The sequence below is a fragment of the Diadema antillarum genome, unplaced genomic scaffold (assembly GCF_040938485.1).
Source record: "Diadema antillarum isolate AM-2024a unplaced genomic scaffold, OU_Dant_1.0 seq00000315_RagTag, whole genome shotgun sequence".
In the NCBI taxonomy this organism is placed as follows: Eukaryota; Metazoa; Echinodermata; class Echinoidea; order Diadematoida; family Diadematidae; genus Diadema; species Diadema antillarum.
The window spans coordinates 601,558-619,114 of NW_027271335.1; the positions used below are offsets into that span (position 1 = coordinate 601,558).

The window sequence follows — 17,557 nt, forward strand, 5'->3', positions numbered from 1 at the left end:
CGTTGTATCAGTAGGCATATTTTTTTTCTTGCAATATTATTCATATTCAGGATTTCCTTGCAAAGAATTTTTGCCCATTTTTCTTTTTCAACAAAACTGTAAACAATCATTAACACTGAATGAAGATTGGCATACAACATTTTTATGTGACTGTATGACTGTATGAACAGTCTCCCTGAAGTATCCAGTCAGCAGTAAACACAGATTATAAATGTTTCCAAAAGAAAGGTAAAAACCTATTTGTTCCAGAAGTAAGACTTCTTTGTAATTGTGTTTTAATTCCGACACATATATAGTTTGTTCATGATTTTACAAGTTATGAAGTCATTGTTTTTTTTTTCTCTCTATTGCTATGTACAGTAAGATATTGTTATTATCTTGTATTTAGTCGAAATTGTTGAAGAGTCTATAAAAGGCGCTGTATAAATATCGGTTGTTATACGTTTAAAACGTAATAGTCAGAGAGCATGAATACCTTTCTGAAATCTTCGTGTTCTCTGTCTTTTGTTCTTGTCCGGACGCTCCCCCTTCTGCCTGTCCTCCTGGCATGAGAGCACTGCTCTCAGACGGTTCTTGTTCTGTGGTACCTTTAATATCAGATTTCACGTGCATGGGTGCACAGAAATATAAAATCATCAGTGGACGGCTACTCGTCTTTTTAACAATTGAGACAGACAAAAAAAAATAAAGTAGGAAGTCATTACTCAATCACAGCTTGGTAGTATTACACTCACGCGCAGAGGATAGGAAAAAAGATTTTAAAAATTACTGTCTTCTCGTTATTTCTTACGATTGACATGAAAAAAGAACAAAAGAACTGCAGAAGGAATAAACCACATGTCATTTATAATCGACAAAGGAATACTCGCCTGTAGGGCTATTGGTATCAGACTCATGTGCATCTTCTGGCTGTTGCTTCTCCCTACTTTTTCTACAAAGAAGAAAAAAATAAAACGAAAATCAACTACAATCAGCGCATGAATAATCATCGTATTTACACTTGCTAAAGTGCTAAACTTGCTTTAAAAATGTGATCTTGAAAAACTAATTTGCGTAAACCAAATGATTGCCGAATACCAGTTTTTATCATGATGTGATATATATTCATATATACATATATATATATATATATATATATATATATATATATATATTTATACATATATTAGCGCTGAGTGAATCGATTCACGTCTTCCAATGATTGTAATTGTCTGTGTATATGCGTATACACATGGATCACTCGCAATCTCTTTCTCAGACTGTTTTATGATCATAACAAGTTTGTACTTATGACCTTCAATTTATAGGGAGGAGGTTATGTTTCCCGAAGTCTATTATAACAGGTAAAAGAAAGAAAGTGACAAACTGTTAACAATTTTTTTTTACTTCTGAGGCAATGGGAAAGTGGTGGGGTAATGACAATATCACCTCATTAAAACTTCAAATTAAAGTGTGACCCATATTACTGGTCAAGATACATATATACCTTTCTGAAATCTTCGTGTTCTCTGTCTTTTCTTCCTGCCCTGAGGTTCCTCCTTCTGCCTGTCCTCCTGGCAGGAGAGCACTGCTCTCAGATGGTTCTTGTTCCGTGGTACCTATAAACGGATTTCACGTGCATCGGTACATAAAATCTTCAGTGGACGGATACTCGTCATTTTAACGATTGAGACAGACCAAAAAAAAGATATTTTTAGGAAATTATTAATCAGACACAGCTAATAATATTACGCGCAGATAGGGATAGGGAAAAAGATAGTTATCAATTACTGTCTTCTCGTTATTTCTTACGACGGACATGAAAGAAGAACAAGAGGACGGCGGAAGGAATAAATCACATGTCATTTATAATCGACAAAAGAATACTCGCCTGTCGGGCTATTGTTATCCGATTCCTGTGCATCTTCTGGCTGTTGTTTCCTACCACTTTTTCTGAAAAGAAAAAAAAAATGAGGGTCAACTACATTCGGCCAATGATACCGTGAATACGTTGCGTTCGTACGAACGTCACTTTCCGTACGAATTCTGGAGTTTGTAGAGACTTGTACGGCCGCCTTACGAAGAGAGGGTTTCGTACGAAGTAAAAAAGCAAAACAAAAAAGAAACAAAAAAACGGTCTACCAACGCACGTTTCGTACGACCTTCTTAAGAATATCTTACGAAATTGTTTAAAAATCGTTCGTACGGCGTTCATAGCAGTTCTTAATGGTACTAGGTGTCACAAAAAAAAAAAATCCCACTTTCTATCCTTAATAGTTCAAAAACTATTTATCAGATAACACTGACATACATATGAGCAATAGCTGAACAATGTACAATTTTGTTGGAGGAAATTTTACGATGAAAAATTAAATTTAATTAAACATTAATTTTTCTATTAGGTTTCAGATTTTGTTCTATTTTCAACCCTCTGTACAAAACTTTTCACTTTGCACAGAAGTCAGTTGATGTGTATGGGAGTGTGTAGTTGACACCAAGACAATGGTCCTGGACAATGACCAAGATTTAAATGCTCCATTATTTTTTCATGAGGAATTCCACTATGACAGCTAGTCTTTATTCATTCTGAAATGTGGTGTATACAAGCACATGGAAACATGTGCTTACTTTTTTGATGTGCATGCCCTTTTGCCAGGAATTCGGACCAGCAGTGCCCAGGGAAATCCATCATGAATAATTGATAAAGCATTCACGTGCCTTGGAGCAGAGCTCTTAACAGGTGGTATCCAGGTCCATTGTTCAGGGTCATTGTAAGTACACACTCACATACACATCATTACTTCCTGTGTAAAGTTCAGGTTTTGCACAGAGTTAAGGGTTCATACTTGCTATTTATGAGGTAATCAAACTTGTTATTTATGAGCTAACTAATATGAGTCCTATGCACTGCCGAGAGCTATGAGGTACCAAAATTCATAAATATGATTAAAGGGTTTGTACAGCTCTGGTCAAGGTGAGGATTTAGCTTTTAACATTTTGCGAGATATTAAGAAATCACTCTGTGAGATGTCAAAGAGCATGTAATTCTAATGGGTATCAAAAGTTTATTTGATGAAAATCGGTTTTGAAGTGGCTGAGATATCCAAATACAAGGTGAAACAAAGATATCCTAATAAAGTTGTGACATGTTGTCTTTTATTATTATCACTTTTTTGGATATCTCAGCCTTTTGAAAACCAATTTTCATCAAATAAATGTTGAATCCTTCTTAAAACTACATGCTCTTTCATATTTCATAAGAGGTTTCTCATTATCTCACTTAGAAATAAAAAAAAAAAACATGAATCCCCACCTCAACTAGTACTGTACAGCCCCTTTTAGCAATTGCTGTTGTTGTGGTTTTTTTTTGGGGGGGGGGGAGGAAACAATCTTTTCCAACTGAATCTCATTTCGGGAGCCTTCAAGCATGGAGCAATTAAAAAATAGTGCTATCCCGTTTCATGATGCCACTTTATTTTCTCTCGTGCCTTTACGTGAAAAAAAAAAATCTTATACTGCTGTTGCTATCCTTAAATAGGGAATTATATATTCCTGATGAAGTAACTTAACTTAACAAAATATTGCAATAAATGTAGTTTTTCTTCAATGACTTGTATATATCGTTTCATATTATCCTCACCTTTCTATTTACGTTTTTTATGTCTCTTTCTAATACAAACAGGATATTCTGTGCCTCTCATAAAAAAATCATCTTGCAAATTGATAAGAAGCTGATCTCTAAGTAGTTGAATGGGATTTGTGCGATAAGAAATTACTATTCAAGGTATTAAAAGCAGCACTTTGAGAGAAGATTTGAGTGGAACCTTTTTGTCATGATATAATATATATATACATATGGAGATTGTGTGAGAGATAGTTCCCTGGGTCCCGAACGTGCGCGGTACCACATTGTTGGTTGCATATATATTGAAAGAAATTGAAAGAAATTTCTTTATATATACACTCAGCAAAAAAAGTAAGTTCCTCCCTAACATTTTTGGATATATCTCAAAAAGTATTTTACGGATGTTCATAATTTGAACGGGAATGGATAGGGAATTTCATTACTCATAACAGGAGTGGCATATCATTGCCACCAGATATCATCATTGGTGTAAAAAATCGCATTTTATGTCAAAATGCATGGGGGAAAAAGTTGCACTTTAGGCCATAGAGAGCATATTGTATACATTTCCTATGTAAGTTATCAAATGATCTTTTTAAATTGTGTAATTCTCAAGAATTTCTTCAGGACAATGTGCTTCCCTATTAAACAGATGCTATGCATACTTTTTGAACAATAAGCCTTCTCAATATGAAAATAATGGTAGAAGCCATGTGATTTGTAATTCCAATTTAGGTTGATCACATTAATGTGCCTGTGGGCATTTTGCATCATGCCCTCAAGTTGTAGATCAGTTTGCTGAGGGAAATGACATCGAACGTATGGAGTGGCCTGCAAGATCCCCTGACTTTAATCCAGTAGAAAATCTTTGGGATATCATTAAGTGGAAAGCGAGCAAGACGTTGAAAGATGATACTTCACTGCAAGAATTTCAGCGCATCTTGCAGAGAGCATGGACCAACATGCACCAACATGCGCCAAGTACAAACTTTAGTTAACAGTATGAGGAGGAGATGGCAGCTGGTCATTGCGGGTGGTTGACATTCAATTATCAAATACTTCACTATATGCTCATGAAAAGAAAGAGATAGAGAAATATGCAATAACCCATGCTTAAATGTTCAGAATCATGAGTGATTGTTTGATTATTTGTGTAAAAGTCATTGCAAATCACTAAAGTGCAACTTTTGTTTCCATGCATTTTGAAATAAAATGCATTTTTTCACACCAATAATGATATCTGGTGGCAATGATTTGCCACTCATGTTATGAGTAATAAAATTCTTTATCCATTTCCGCTTGAATTATGAAAATCGGTTGAATACTTTTTGAGATATATCCACAAATGCTAGGGGGGAACTTACTTTTTTTGCTGAGTGTATATATATATATATATATATATATATATATATATAGTAAATAGGTAGAGTGAAATTTGCGTTGTGATTGGTTGGATAGTATCACGTGATTGTGCAAAAATTGTGTTATAGTGGCACGACCGTGCCACTATAACGCTTACAGTGCGTGCCTACGCTTTATGTACGAAGAGATTCGCGCAAGGTGGTCTAGGGAGGGCCGATGGACGTAGTAAGACAAGGCCAAGCATTTCAACGTCATGCGCGCGTAAAGCTACTGGACGCAGAATGTAGGAGTTTATAAGCGAGTCTGCTCTGTGATGTGCTATATACGCATACACGGCTGTACTAGCGCCGCACGCTGTGTACAGTTTATACGTAAACTACGGTAGGTCGCGGTTAACTCTGCGTGCAACAAGTGCAGTACGGAAATACATGTAGATCGAGGGATCTATTTACTATAACAATTAGTGCATGTTCTATTGATGCACCAGTACTGGACTATAGAACTCCAAATACTAAATTATCCCGAGTGCTGTTTTGTTTCACCGAGGCCGCAGGCCGAGGTGAATAGAACTGCACGAGGGATAATTTAGTATTTATCGTTCTCTAATCCAGTATAGTGCATCATAGAGCATGCACTATCTGTATAATAGATATATTTATATATAATATATTAGTACTAGTATTCTTCATTTGAAATATTCAGTCAAAAATATGTAATCTTGACAATTTGATTTGCGTTGACGAAATGGTTTCAGAATACCATGTGAGATATGGATATATGACATCTTTCTTTTTAAAAAGATCAAGCTGAATAAATTGATTCAAGTCTTTGAACGATGATTGTAAAAATAAAATGTGTATGATACAGGTTTATCATTCGCATCCTCTTTCTCAGACTGTTATAGGATCATTACAACTTGTTACTTATGACTCAATATATCAAATTGAACATAAACTTGAATTGATTTTCTTGAGAATCACTTATGTCGTTTACTAACGTTTTATCATATATCTTATTGAAATCTCAGTTATGTACAGATGACTTTCATCTTTCATCAAAGTGACTAAATTATCCCTTGAAAGGGCTCATAATTATCACACGCATATCAATGTTCGATTTTAGAGAAAATTTCAGTTTTGTTAATGACAATATTCAAGGTTGGTAGAATCGTTTATTACTGGAAATGGAAATGTCGCTACGGCGACTCGTATGTCTCCGTCAGTATGCATGGTTACCCTTGTAGGTCTATGGTACGTCTTGAAAATGTGTGACGACAGTTTCACATAAGTGGCAAAATATTCACATGACACGTTTGTCACAAATGTGTTGAGTGTTCACTTTCCTTGAACTAATTTTTTATTGGATAAATGGCTATTTTGGTATAATGGCAGGTTTGGGGGATTTGAGGATTTTTACTCGACCTTTGACACTTTTATAAGTGTATACATTGAGTAGTTTCCAAGGTATGGATAAAAGGTGTTTTAGTAGTCCTTTCTCGAAGAATATCCAGGTGCGATTTTAGAAAAGTTTGCATTTATGAGCAACAATGTAAAAAAACGCTGTAGAAACGATGACAGAATGTCAGTCTAGCCTTCTAATTAAAAAAAAATGAATAAATTTGTGACATTTACTCCAACTACCCTAAGTGAGTGTACTTGCATTTCTTATTTGGAAGTTTCCTGTGTTTATATTCCGAAGGAAAAGCAAGTTTTCAACAAAAATTAAAAAAAAGACCATCAAATCGATGTAAGGCGAAGTCATAAATACCTCCTTGTATCATTTGTGTGTGTTGTCCTTTCTTCTGGGGTTGACGTTCCGTCGCCTGGTTGTCCGGGTAACTCGAGACGGTCTTTCTCGTAGGGTTTCTCTTTCCCGGTACCTATGTTATGATTTTTTTTTTGCAGGAATACACACATAAAAGATTCAATTCCATTAACGCCCTCTTGTTATTTTTTACAGCCGATATTCAAAGGAAATAGAAAGGGACTGAGGAAGGAACAAATTATATTGTTGACGCTTATACATACCTGAAGGCTCGTTGCTATCACTTCCTGGCCCCCAAAATGAGATTCAGTGGGCATAGATTGTTTTGCCTACATTTTTTAGCATTACTTGAATGACTCTTGATTACGGCGAGTGTAAACGCTACATGACATGTTCTGAACTTATCTGATTTCGTTCCTTTGTTTTTCTCCTGTCCTACCTGTTGTCAGAAAAAATGGGGAGAAACATGAACCAGAAGATGCACAAGGAAGTGATAGCAACGAGCCTTCAGGTATGTATAAGCGTCAACAATATAAAGTAATGCTATAATGTAAACGGAAATCTCAAGTGAAAGGCAATCCAGTTCAGCTAGAAAGGCAGAAAAATGATGCCCCTGTGTGGAACGTACATGATCCTTTTGTATTGTCTTTGTCTGTGCCTTTTGTTTTCCTCGTTCTGTGTTCGTTCTTCAGCACCCATAGGAGTTTGATTGTACGAAAAAAAAAGTTATTATGAACGGCTTCTCATAACTGCTAGTCACTGCTATACAAAGAAAAACCAACACAAAGACTCCAACTCTCCCGCTTTCGACAGGAGATCTCCCGCCGAAAGCCCATTTTTGCAAAATCTCCCCTTCTCCCGCTTGAGATTAAAATTTTTCTCCCCCCCCCCCCCCCGGCTCTGTGTCTCCAGCTTGAAATGATTTCTTACTAAGTGTCATCGTATGTTGAAAGATAAGCCTTAGATAGCACGAGAGAGCATCTAGAACCGTTAGAGCTTCCAGGACCCTTAAGCGGGCCGTGGACCCCGGCCGTACGGAACTTCGAGCTTCCCGCTCGTGATGTGCGCGAAGCGCACATCAAGTTAGAGTCTCCCGTTTGCTAGGGGTTTTGGGCGGGAGAATCTCCAGATCAGAAGGTGCTTGGGGTTGGAGTCTCTGCCAACAGGATTGTGAAATTGATAAAGCCCACAGTGTACAAGACAAAGTTTAACTACTCATGACAAAAACAGGCTTGAATAGAACAAGATGATGTATCACTGGTTCGTGATGGCAAATGAGACAGTGTGTAAGTAATGCTAATATGCAATGCAGTTCGGACTCATCCATAAAAGAGTACAATTCTCGCCAGCTATGAGTCGACGATGGAAATTTGTGTGCAATCATCGGATCACTCTTATTGTTTTAATCTAACTAATTTTACTACCTAAATGATTCCTCTGCAACAGCTTCACTTCGTCCATAATATTATTGCATTTACCCACAAAAATTATTACAATGTGTAGACCACGAACTTGATATAGATTTTTCTATTTACCTAATTTCATTGAGTCCAAAGAAATACCTTGATATTAAAGTCTTCCCCTTCCAGTACATCCATTACACAGAAACTATTCAGAATTCTTTAAATTCAGAGAGGTATACCCTCTCAGGTCTTTCATTTCATTTGATTTTGATTCACTTCATACTTCTCATGAGAATGACATAGAAATACTATCATCCGATAAAGAAGATAATACAGTGCAAATTATTTGAAACATTCATCTGAACCTACATCTATCTCGATACTTATAATAAACGTAGTGGTCAATTAACACTAGTATCGGGAACTTTCATACTATAATCAAGTATAGTAGGAGTAATAAGATGGAGCCTATGAGGTCTAAACACGCTAACATGATCATAAGAAACTCATAGGGAGCAAAGTGATAAATTCAAAAAGAAAATGTTCATGGCAAAAATCTATACCGTTTAGCCACTGTCAAATACAACTACTTGGTTATTCGATTGTATCCTGCGTCGTGAATTTAATATCAACGAATCATTCTTACAATTGCATAGGCCCTTCACTGGTATAATGTGAACAATATTATGTCAAATAGAATGAAAACAGTGCAGTTGCCGAGAAATTCTATGACAGAGCAGCTTTTCATCGGTATCTATCACTTTGTAACCAAAAACCTTCTGGTTACACACCTTTTCTTCTTCTTTTCCTCCAGCGTATCAATATGGTGATGATGATGATGACTGTCAAAATAGCGACGAACACTCCAGCGATTGGTCCAATTATGATCCAGGCGTTCTTGACTGAAAAGCAAAACACCGAAGACAGAAAAGAAAGTTTCCAATGCGTTATGTACGATATCGGTGCGTGTAAAACTAGCTTTGTGTTGGTAGAAAAACAAATCGATGCAAATAAATCATTGCGTTTTAAATTACTTGTTACCCGTTACTTACTTTTCCTTTCGTCATCACGTATTTTATTGGAAGAGCGAGGGCATAACATGTATATAATATGATATAATATATATATATATATATATATATATATATATATATATATACACTCACACACAATGACTTTTGGCTTCTAAAAAAAATAAAATATATAGAATGCGCAAAAACATCGAAGACTCTTCCAGGATTGTGACCCAAGATTCTTCCCATCGCATGCTAGTATGGGGCACTCACTATGAGAACCCCAAACAATTTTTTTTTAAGTGCTGAGGCTCTTTTAAAATGAAATTTTTACAGATCTCTCTTTAGTAGTTATTCTTTACACGTGTCATAATAATTATCTGGGGTCATTTAAGAGGGAATGGTTCTATTACAAACCACTTATGTATTTATATTCGTGTGTTTCATGATAATATGTTTATAACCAATAACCGCTGAGGCACACTCCCACTTTTCTGAACGGGATTTTACAGTCATGAATAATAATTATTTATGAGTTGCCGCACGGATCGGTGCGTCTCCTCCCCCCCCCCCCCCCCTCTCTCTCTCTCTCTCTCTCTCTCCCTCTCTCTCCCTTTCTAGTACAAAATGAAAGGGCTTGTTTCTCCTCTTGAGACGTATTTCTTTAAAATAATCAAAAATGAAATGCGAAAGGTAGACAATTCTAATTTTAACATACAAATATCAGTGAGTGATACAAGCTCTTACCGACGAGGTTTTTTGTTTTATTGGTTTGTTGTTGGGGTCTTTTTTGTGTATGATTGTTGACCTTGCGCAATTTAGGCGTTGAATATGTAAACACAAGCATAGTTCAAATCAGGCGGTTGCTAGCCTCGTTTCAGGAGTAATGAATTTGTGATTATCCATGTCGTACACAACCTCAAGCGAGCAAGCATACACACGAACACGTTACCAACAGTTCTAGTGGTATCCCGCATACACCCGTTATGTTTCCACACTGATAACCATACTGCCAACGAAAGTTTTATCACATCTCAACCATGGTGTGTTATGTAATATTCTCTCCGACAGCTCGTCTTCCCAATGATATAATTTTCAAGCAGATGGAAGCCATGATTAATGTTACAGTCAACGTCTTGCGAGAACCTCGGAAAAGTCGATTAACTTGGCAATAATATTTAATTAACACGAATTCAGGAAAAATTATACATAATACATACTTATGGTAGTTAATGTATTTATGGTATCTTCCCCCAGTACTTCAAGACCACAGCGGTGATCTCGACGGGAAAAGGGACAGGAGACTTCTTCACACCCTGCTCCCCCCCCCCCCCATTCTAAGGTTTTTTTTTTCTTTTTGCCATTTGTTTGCACATAATTTACATGATGGACTTTCTTTACCTGGGAACATATTCACTAATAAAATGTGTATAAAACCTTAATTTACCCAATCACCTTCCGGATATAAAATGATGATGTCCTGGTGACAAATATGATTTATTGTCTTCTACTCATTGAATGTCTGATGGATGATTTAAGAAGTGAAACCCTAAAACTCTAGAACTCCATAGGTTAAATACATCCTAGATATTTGTTATTGTAATATTCAGATAGTGTATTCTCCAAATATATTTTAATACTTATCTTCTTTTTTTGTTGTTTTTTTTTTTATCACAGGACACCCACCCCATATCTTTCGAGAAGTTTGAAGGGGATATACTATCCATCCAGAACTAGGAATTTTATGGGGATTCAAAATCCGAAAAAAGTGGAATTTTTCTATGAAAATATATTTCTCCCGGGTTTGATACGGACGGAGTACATTTTCAAGCGTAAAAAAAATAATCAGTTAAATTTGTACCTTCCGTAGTTTAGCTTGACTTATTTTCCTGGTTCTTAATTGTTTAGACTGTAACTAGCCTATGTAACTAATTTCATATAACTAGCCTATCATCATCCTTCTTGAATTTGTGTTGCTGAAAATTTCAACCACATCGTTCACTTATATAATTTCCAGGTAATAATGTGCACGACTTCTTTAGTGCAGCCCATGGCCGTACGCAGAAATATTTTGAGCTATGGAGGCGCAGGACTAAATGTTCTTTTGGGGGACCACTCAAACAAGGGAAGGGTGTGTAGAGGGAATCACTATCGGTCGGTAGGTATTACAGGTCTTTTGCAAATCTGCCCATCAGTTTACCTTTTTAAATTTTTCGAGTGATTAATTTGAAATTTGTAATGCAGTCATTAGTGTCCGCAATGTGCAGGGCAGTGCGTTAACGACAAGTTACGAAGAATTACGCGACAAGTATAATTTTGAGATGTGCAGAACACATCTTTCGTCGATTTTTATTTAAAATTGTCTGTCTGAAATGTACACCAGATCTTTGTATTGTAAAAATGGTAAAGCTCCTTCGCGTACCCCCTCCCCTCCTTTCTGTCCCTCGCATGTGTGCTCCCAAGAATATTGAACATTATCATTATTGCCTACCCCCCCCCCCCCCCCATTTTAAATTTAAAAAAAAAATTATCCGTAAAATGTGCGTTTTCCCCCGGGCGAGAGCATACTCGTTTCCGTACCCCTCCCCCACCTCGTTACATGAAATCCCCACCACTATTAATCGCATGTTATTAAAACAAGTCATATTTTAAGAAAACAAGTAAAGAATCTCCGTCTATGCAATGTTTAAGCAATACCAGTTGCATGGTTCTTGCCTACACCCCAAGTTCACAAGTTGTTTTTTGTTTGTCATCGTGTAGAGTGTAGCTATAGAGTATACCTGTCGTATTATTTACCTCCCTGTCTTTCTTCCTTTCTCTCTCCTTCTCTCATTTCTCTATCTATAAATTCATTAGAGAACATGCATGATACATTTTAAACGATGTTTATTTACATATTATTATATGTTGTAACCCTACTGGACGTCCCAGCCAAGCTTTTCATAGCTTATGACCATCCACGCAAAACATATAACCTATTCCATTTACAAACTAAGTACATGTTTGTGTAAAATGTAGGCCGATGTATATTCATTTCGTGAATAAATCAAATCAAATCAAATCAAAATCAAAATGAAAATCACAAGAAACCTGCTTTGGATTACCTTCTTCATCACCTTCCATTTCTTTGAAGAAGACTTGCTTTCTTCCTGTGGTCACTGTGCCATTAGGTAATACATATGACGCTTCGCAAGTGTAATTTCCTTCACGGGGCACGGTACTTCTGATGGTTAGAATGTACGTTTCATCTTCTTGAACCGAAGACTCAGGAGTAAGGTCCTGATGAAGCCATTCTAGTGTCGCCTTGCCGTCGGGGTAGAATCCTGACAAAATGCACGTGATATTAGTTTCTGTTTCTGCAGATAATAAGTTGCAGGTTTCGTCCTGGCCAAAGGCGTTGCATTCCGTAACCTGAGGAAACGGTTTGGATGGTGTCGCTGAAGAAGAAACGATACCAAGTAAAGAAAAATATACAATTTACTCTAATGACAGGTTCATGAACCAAACAAGAAAGTCAGTCATTTCTATTGTCCTGAAATAGATGGTCAATCTGGTTCGGTTTTCTTAAATTCCGGAAGGTCTCATCATGTTACTCCAAGGAGCACTATCTAAAGACAAACTTGATTGCCTTAAAAAAAAACCAATATCCACGAATGTAGCTGTATAATCAAATGTAATTAAATTTTATATTATTATACGTGTGTGTGACAGAGAGAGAGAGAGAGAGAGAGGTTGAGGGAGAGGGAGAGTTGGGAATACAGTAATTAACTGATTGTCACTTGTTGGGAAAATCATACCAAAGACGTCGAGACAAGACACGATATCCAACACTGCTGTCTGGTTTATCCTGTCTACGTCACACGTGTAGATCCCTTCATCCGCGATGGAAACAGACATGATCACCAGAGTCGATGTTTCGACATCCAGTTGGACATGGTCCGAGGTGTAGTTTTCATGGTATGTGAGTTCTTGTTTGAAGTAGGTTAAGACTTTTTTCCGTTCCATTCCTTCGTTTTCTTGATAGAACCAATACGAGTTTCTCGTATCACCCGTGAAGGTGCATGGTATGTGTGCTTGTTGGCCAGCTTCTCCTGTAATTCTGGTCCCCTCACAAGATAACACAGCAGCGGGAAGAAGAGTCACTAGCAACACGACGACACATATCTTACCTGCAATTTACAATGAGAAATTAAATATTGTGCTACATTTCCACACAATGACGTGTCTTTGTAATGATGTCCACATATTTCATATAAACAATCTCAATTTTACTTTGCAGTCATTATTTTATTTGTTGCCCCCATAAATCACATAATGAAATTTAAATTAAAGTAAATATAAAAATAAGTCTATGAAATTGTTGTACAAACATTTTTAGTCCGAAAACTATTTGTTGTGGGCTGTGGCCATAAAATGAGTTTTCGGACAACATTGGCAAAGCCCGGGTGCGTGAAAACTCTGCAGACAGCACCTACTAAAATTCTCGAAATGGAATATCTTTAGTACTAAGCATACGCGCATTGCGAACATATTTAAGGTGCTTTGAGAGAAGCAATCAAAATGGTGGTAGATAAGGAATAACTCGTATTCTTAATCAAGAGATCACAATCTTAACAGAGTCTTTAATGACAGATATTCATTTCTGGCACTTTGCCATGGTTACCACTCCATCTCGTGCCTAATTTTTAATTGTACGACTGAAGAGATCTGTTTGTTAACATCAACAAGCAAACAAACTTTGACCGTATTTTAACTATTAATTGTATCCCCCGGCATGTAATGCTGGAGGAAACTTTGGATTCAGCATCGTTACGCCGCCGCCGCCGCCGCCGCATCACATTCTCTCGTGCGCTCTAGCGGCCACAAACATATAATAATAATAATAATACAGGGTACTTATAATGCGCCAATTCCACATAGCTAGCATGCTCAAGGTGCAGTAGAAGAAGTAACTTATGAAATACAAAAATCCTTACACAAACATGCACACGAAAATGAATGACACAATAATGATAATGACAAAATATATATATCATAATATACAATTCTACTGGAAAATGGTCATGAACAAATGAGTCTTGAGGGCAACTTTAGAGGAGTCAACATTCGAAATGTAACGAATAGCTTGATTCCACAGGTAAGGTCCAGCATGTGCAAATGACCGATCCCCCCATGATTTCTTCGTTTTTGGAACAAGCAATCTACAATCGGATGACACATCTGGGAGGATTATAAAATGTCAGCAGATTAACATTGTACTCTGGGGCAGATCCGTGTATGCAATAAATAGTTTAAATACAATGCGAGATTCAACAGGTAACCAATGCAATGAGGACAAAACAGGGGTAATGTGAGTATTTCTCCTGGTAAGGGTAACAATGCGGGATGCTGAATTTTGCAATTTTTGTAACCGTGAAAGTTGAGATTGTGGTAGCTGAAAGAGGAGTGCATTATAAAGTCAAGTCGGGATGATGTAAGAGCATGAAATATTTTTTTCTGTGGCTGAACGAGTTGAATACTTGCGAATAATGCCCAAATTGCGTAACTGATATCTCACGGATTTACAGACAGCAGAGATCTGAACAGACATGGACATTGTAGAATCAAATAATACTCCAAGATTTTTATACGATTTAGATGGAGCAATAACCACATTATTGTCAACCGTTCAAGAAGGAAGACTAACCTTGTCAAGTAGAACTTTGGAACCATTAAATAATAACTCTGACTTTTCCTGATTTAACTTCAATGAATGCGAGCTCATTACTTTTTGATATCATGGATGCAAGCTTCAAGTTTCCGAATGATGTCAACGACATTGGTTTGGATAGGTAGAAATGCTGTATATGATTATCTGGATACCATCAGCATAACAATGATAGTTAAAGGAGTGACAATGTAAAATCTCTTTCAAACCAGTATAAGTCAGATAAATCGAGTAAAGCGTTGGGCCCCCGACAGATCCTTGTGGGACACCACAGGCTATAGAGCAGGATCGGATTTTGCATTATTAACACAAACAACCTGAAACCTTTCAGATAAGTATGACTTGAACCACTCAAGAGCTTTACCATCAACACCTAATGACTTCAAAGTATTCACCAGAATCGTATGATTAACAGTATCAAATGCGGATGATAAATCAAGCAGTAAGAGAATAGTAATCTTTCCATCATCCATATCTCTCAAAATATCATTGGGTAAGTTAACTAGTAAGGTCTCAACACTATGATGCGGCCGATATGCTGACTGACGGTTATCTAAGAGATTATTCTCCAGCAGATAGTCTGATAATCGTGAAAAGACAGCACGCTCAAGGATCTTGGACAAAAATGGAAGGTTCGATACAGGCCGGTAATGCTGCAGAGCCTCAGGATCAAGAGATGGCTTCTTTAACAAAGGGTAAATCTAAGCCAACTTCAATGAGACTGGGACTGATGCCTGCTGAAGACTCAAATTACAATGCTGGCTATTATAGGTGCAATAACTGTAGCACACTCTTTCACTAAAATGGTATGAATCGGATCTAACTCGCAGGACTTTGGTGATATTTATGTTGCGCAGAAGTTTCTCAATCTCAGCTGGAGTGGTAGATTCAAATGGTAACAAAGATGCACTTGCTTGCACGGGTGGTTGAGGGGTGATATCTACATGAAATTTGCTACATTATGTTACTAATCTTTGACTTGAAGAACTGGATGAAGAGCTGTGCCAAGGATTGAGCATTCACATGAGCTGGAAGGGGTGATGACTTCTTACGATTCAGGAGACGATTAGCCACACTGAATAGACGCTTCGATTCCGATCCGCAAAAAAAAAAATTTAAAAAATAAATACATAGACGGATTCTATACATAGACGGATTTCTTTGAAATTTTGTATGGAGGTTCATATTCATAGTGATATCTCCACATGTATTACTTTGGGTGATGCTACCCCCAGTACTTTATAGAATAAAGAAAAAAAATATATATATATATTTGTGCACAGTTTGTTCGCGCTCTAGTGGTCTTATTTGTTAACGGATTTTGTTCGAATTTTGTATGGAGGTTTATTATAATGCAATCTACAAACCTGTAGATTTTGATGTGCTGCCCCCAGTGTTCCGTCTTTTATAGGGTCACAGGTCATATTGTTGGAGGATGGTTTGTGTGCGCTCTATAGGCTACATTTCTTGACGGATTTTGTTCAAATTTGGTATGAAGGTGGTCTACCATGATATAATCTACAAACGAAGCGGGGGGGGGGGGGCAGGAGGGGCACTTGCCCCAACCCCCACCCCCCCCCCCCCAAAAAAAAAAGAATAAATAAAAGTGTTTTCGGGGGGGGGGGCAAAACGGGTTTTTAAATTCACTTATTCAAAGACCAAAATGAACAATAAAGACACTTTTCTTGTGTAAAAGTTGTCAATTTCAAAACTGAAAATGCAAAATTGCGATTGCGATATTTATAATACACGAATAATTATCAATACACTAATATTTGATCTTCATACTTAAAGCTAAATACAAAAGAAAACTTATAACATGGTTAGTTGAATTGACTGTGAATATTTACACAATGCACATCATTCATTCCTAACATAAAAAAAAAAACTATTAGTACTTGATACAGTACAATATCTATTAGAGTAGGAAATCTGCAAGGCATTTACGAAATGCAGATCTTTTGCTTTGTTCACGTATTTTTCGTGGCAATGTGTTCCTTTATTCAAATTTGGTATGAAGGTCTAACAATGATTATGAGATACAAGTTTAAAGATTTCGGATGTGCCGCCCCCCTTGTTCCATTTTTAAAAGTTTCAAAGGTCATATCGTTCATGGACGGTTTGTGTGCGCTCTATAGGCTACATCTCTTGACAGATTTTGTTCGATTCAGTACGAAGCTCTACCCCAGTATAATCTACAGGTCTATTGATTTTGGAAATGCTGCTCCCAATGTTCCTTCTTTTATAGGGTCAAAGGTGATAGTGTTTGTGTCCCCTTTTTAGTGCCGGGGGATACAATCGCATTGCTCTGCAATGGAAATTTCTGATTATTGATAGAGCAAAATTACGGTCAAAGTTTGTTTGCTCAATGACAGTGTTTACTTATTCTGACGCAAGCATTTAAACAATGCTCACATTCATCACAATGTCAAAGTCCATCAGTCTTGAACTTGCCCAGCGAACGTACCTGACATATACCATAATCTTTGCCACGAACTGGTTTTGTAACGAGTACAGTAAGCAGTACTAGTGTGTGAGTGGTTTCAGTGGCGGATCCAGAGGGGGGCGTAAGATGCGCACGCCCCCCCCCCCTTTATTTACCGGTAAAAACAAAAGAAATAAAAAGGAAAAAATGAAATTAAATTCGGAAATGGCACCAAAAATAATAGTTACGCCTCCCTCCCCCCTTTACAGAATTCCCTTG

The 17,557-nt window shown here is 37.1% G+C and overlaps 1 protein-coding gene and 1 long non-coding RNA gene across 4 annotated transcripts in view; both read right to left on the reverse strand.

Moving 5' to 3' along the window:
• Positions 1 to 526: 526 nt before the first annotated feature.
• Positions 527 to 1,540, reverse strand: LOC139730459 (uncharacterized). Its single transcript, XR_011710932.1, has 3 exons — positions 1,487 to 1,540; positions 870 to 931; positions 527 to 587 (listed from the first exon to the last, which is right to left on the reverse strand). It is a non-coding gene; the product is annotated as an uncharacterized lncRNA (long non-coding RNA).
• Positions 1,541 to 1,809: 269 nt separating this feature from the next.
• Positions 1,810 to 17,557, reverse strand: part of LOC139730479 (uncharacterized) — a 93,587-nt gene continuing 77,839 nt past the window's right edge. For all 3 annotated transcript variants that reach the window (XM_071641322.1, XM_071641321.1, XM_071641323.1), the window contains exons 2-6: positions 12,944 to 13,315; positions 12,251 to 12,583; positions 8,925 to 9,035; positions 6,734 to 6,845; positions 1,810 to 1,932 (exon numbers count right to left, since the gene is read on the reverse strand). In XM_071641322.1, the coding sequence (XP_071497423.1) occupies positions 1,842 to 1,932; positions 6,734 to 6,845; positions 8,925 to 9,035; positions 12,251 to 12,583; positions 12,944 to 13,315 (1,019 nt within the window). In that variant the 3' untranslated portion in view covers positions 1,810 to 1,841. The remainder of the gene's footprint in view (positions 1,933 to 6,733; positions 6,846 to 8,924; positions 9,036 to 12,250; positions 12,584 to 12,943; positions 13,316 to 17,557) is intronic.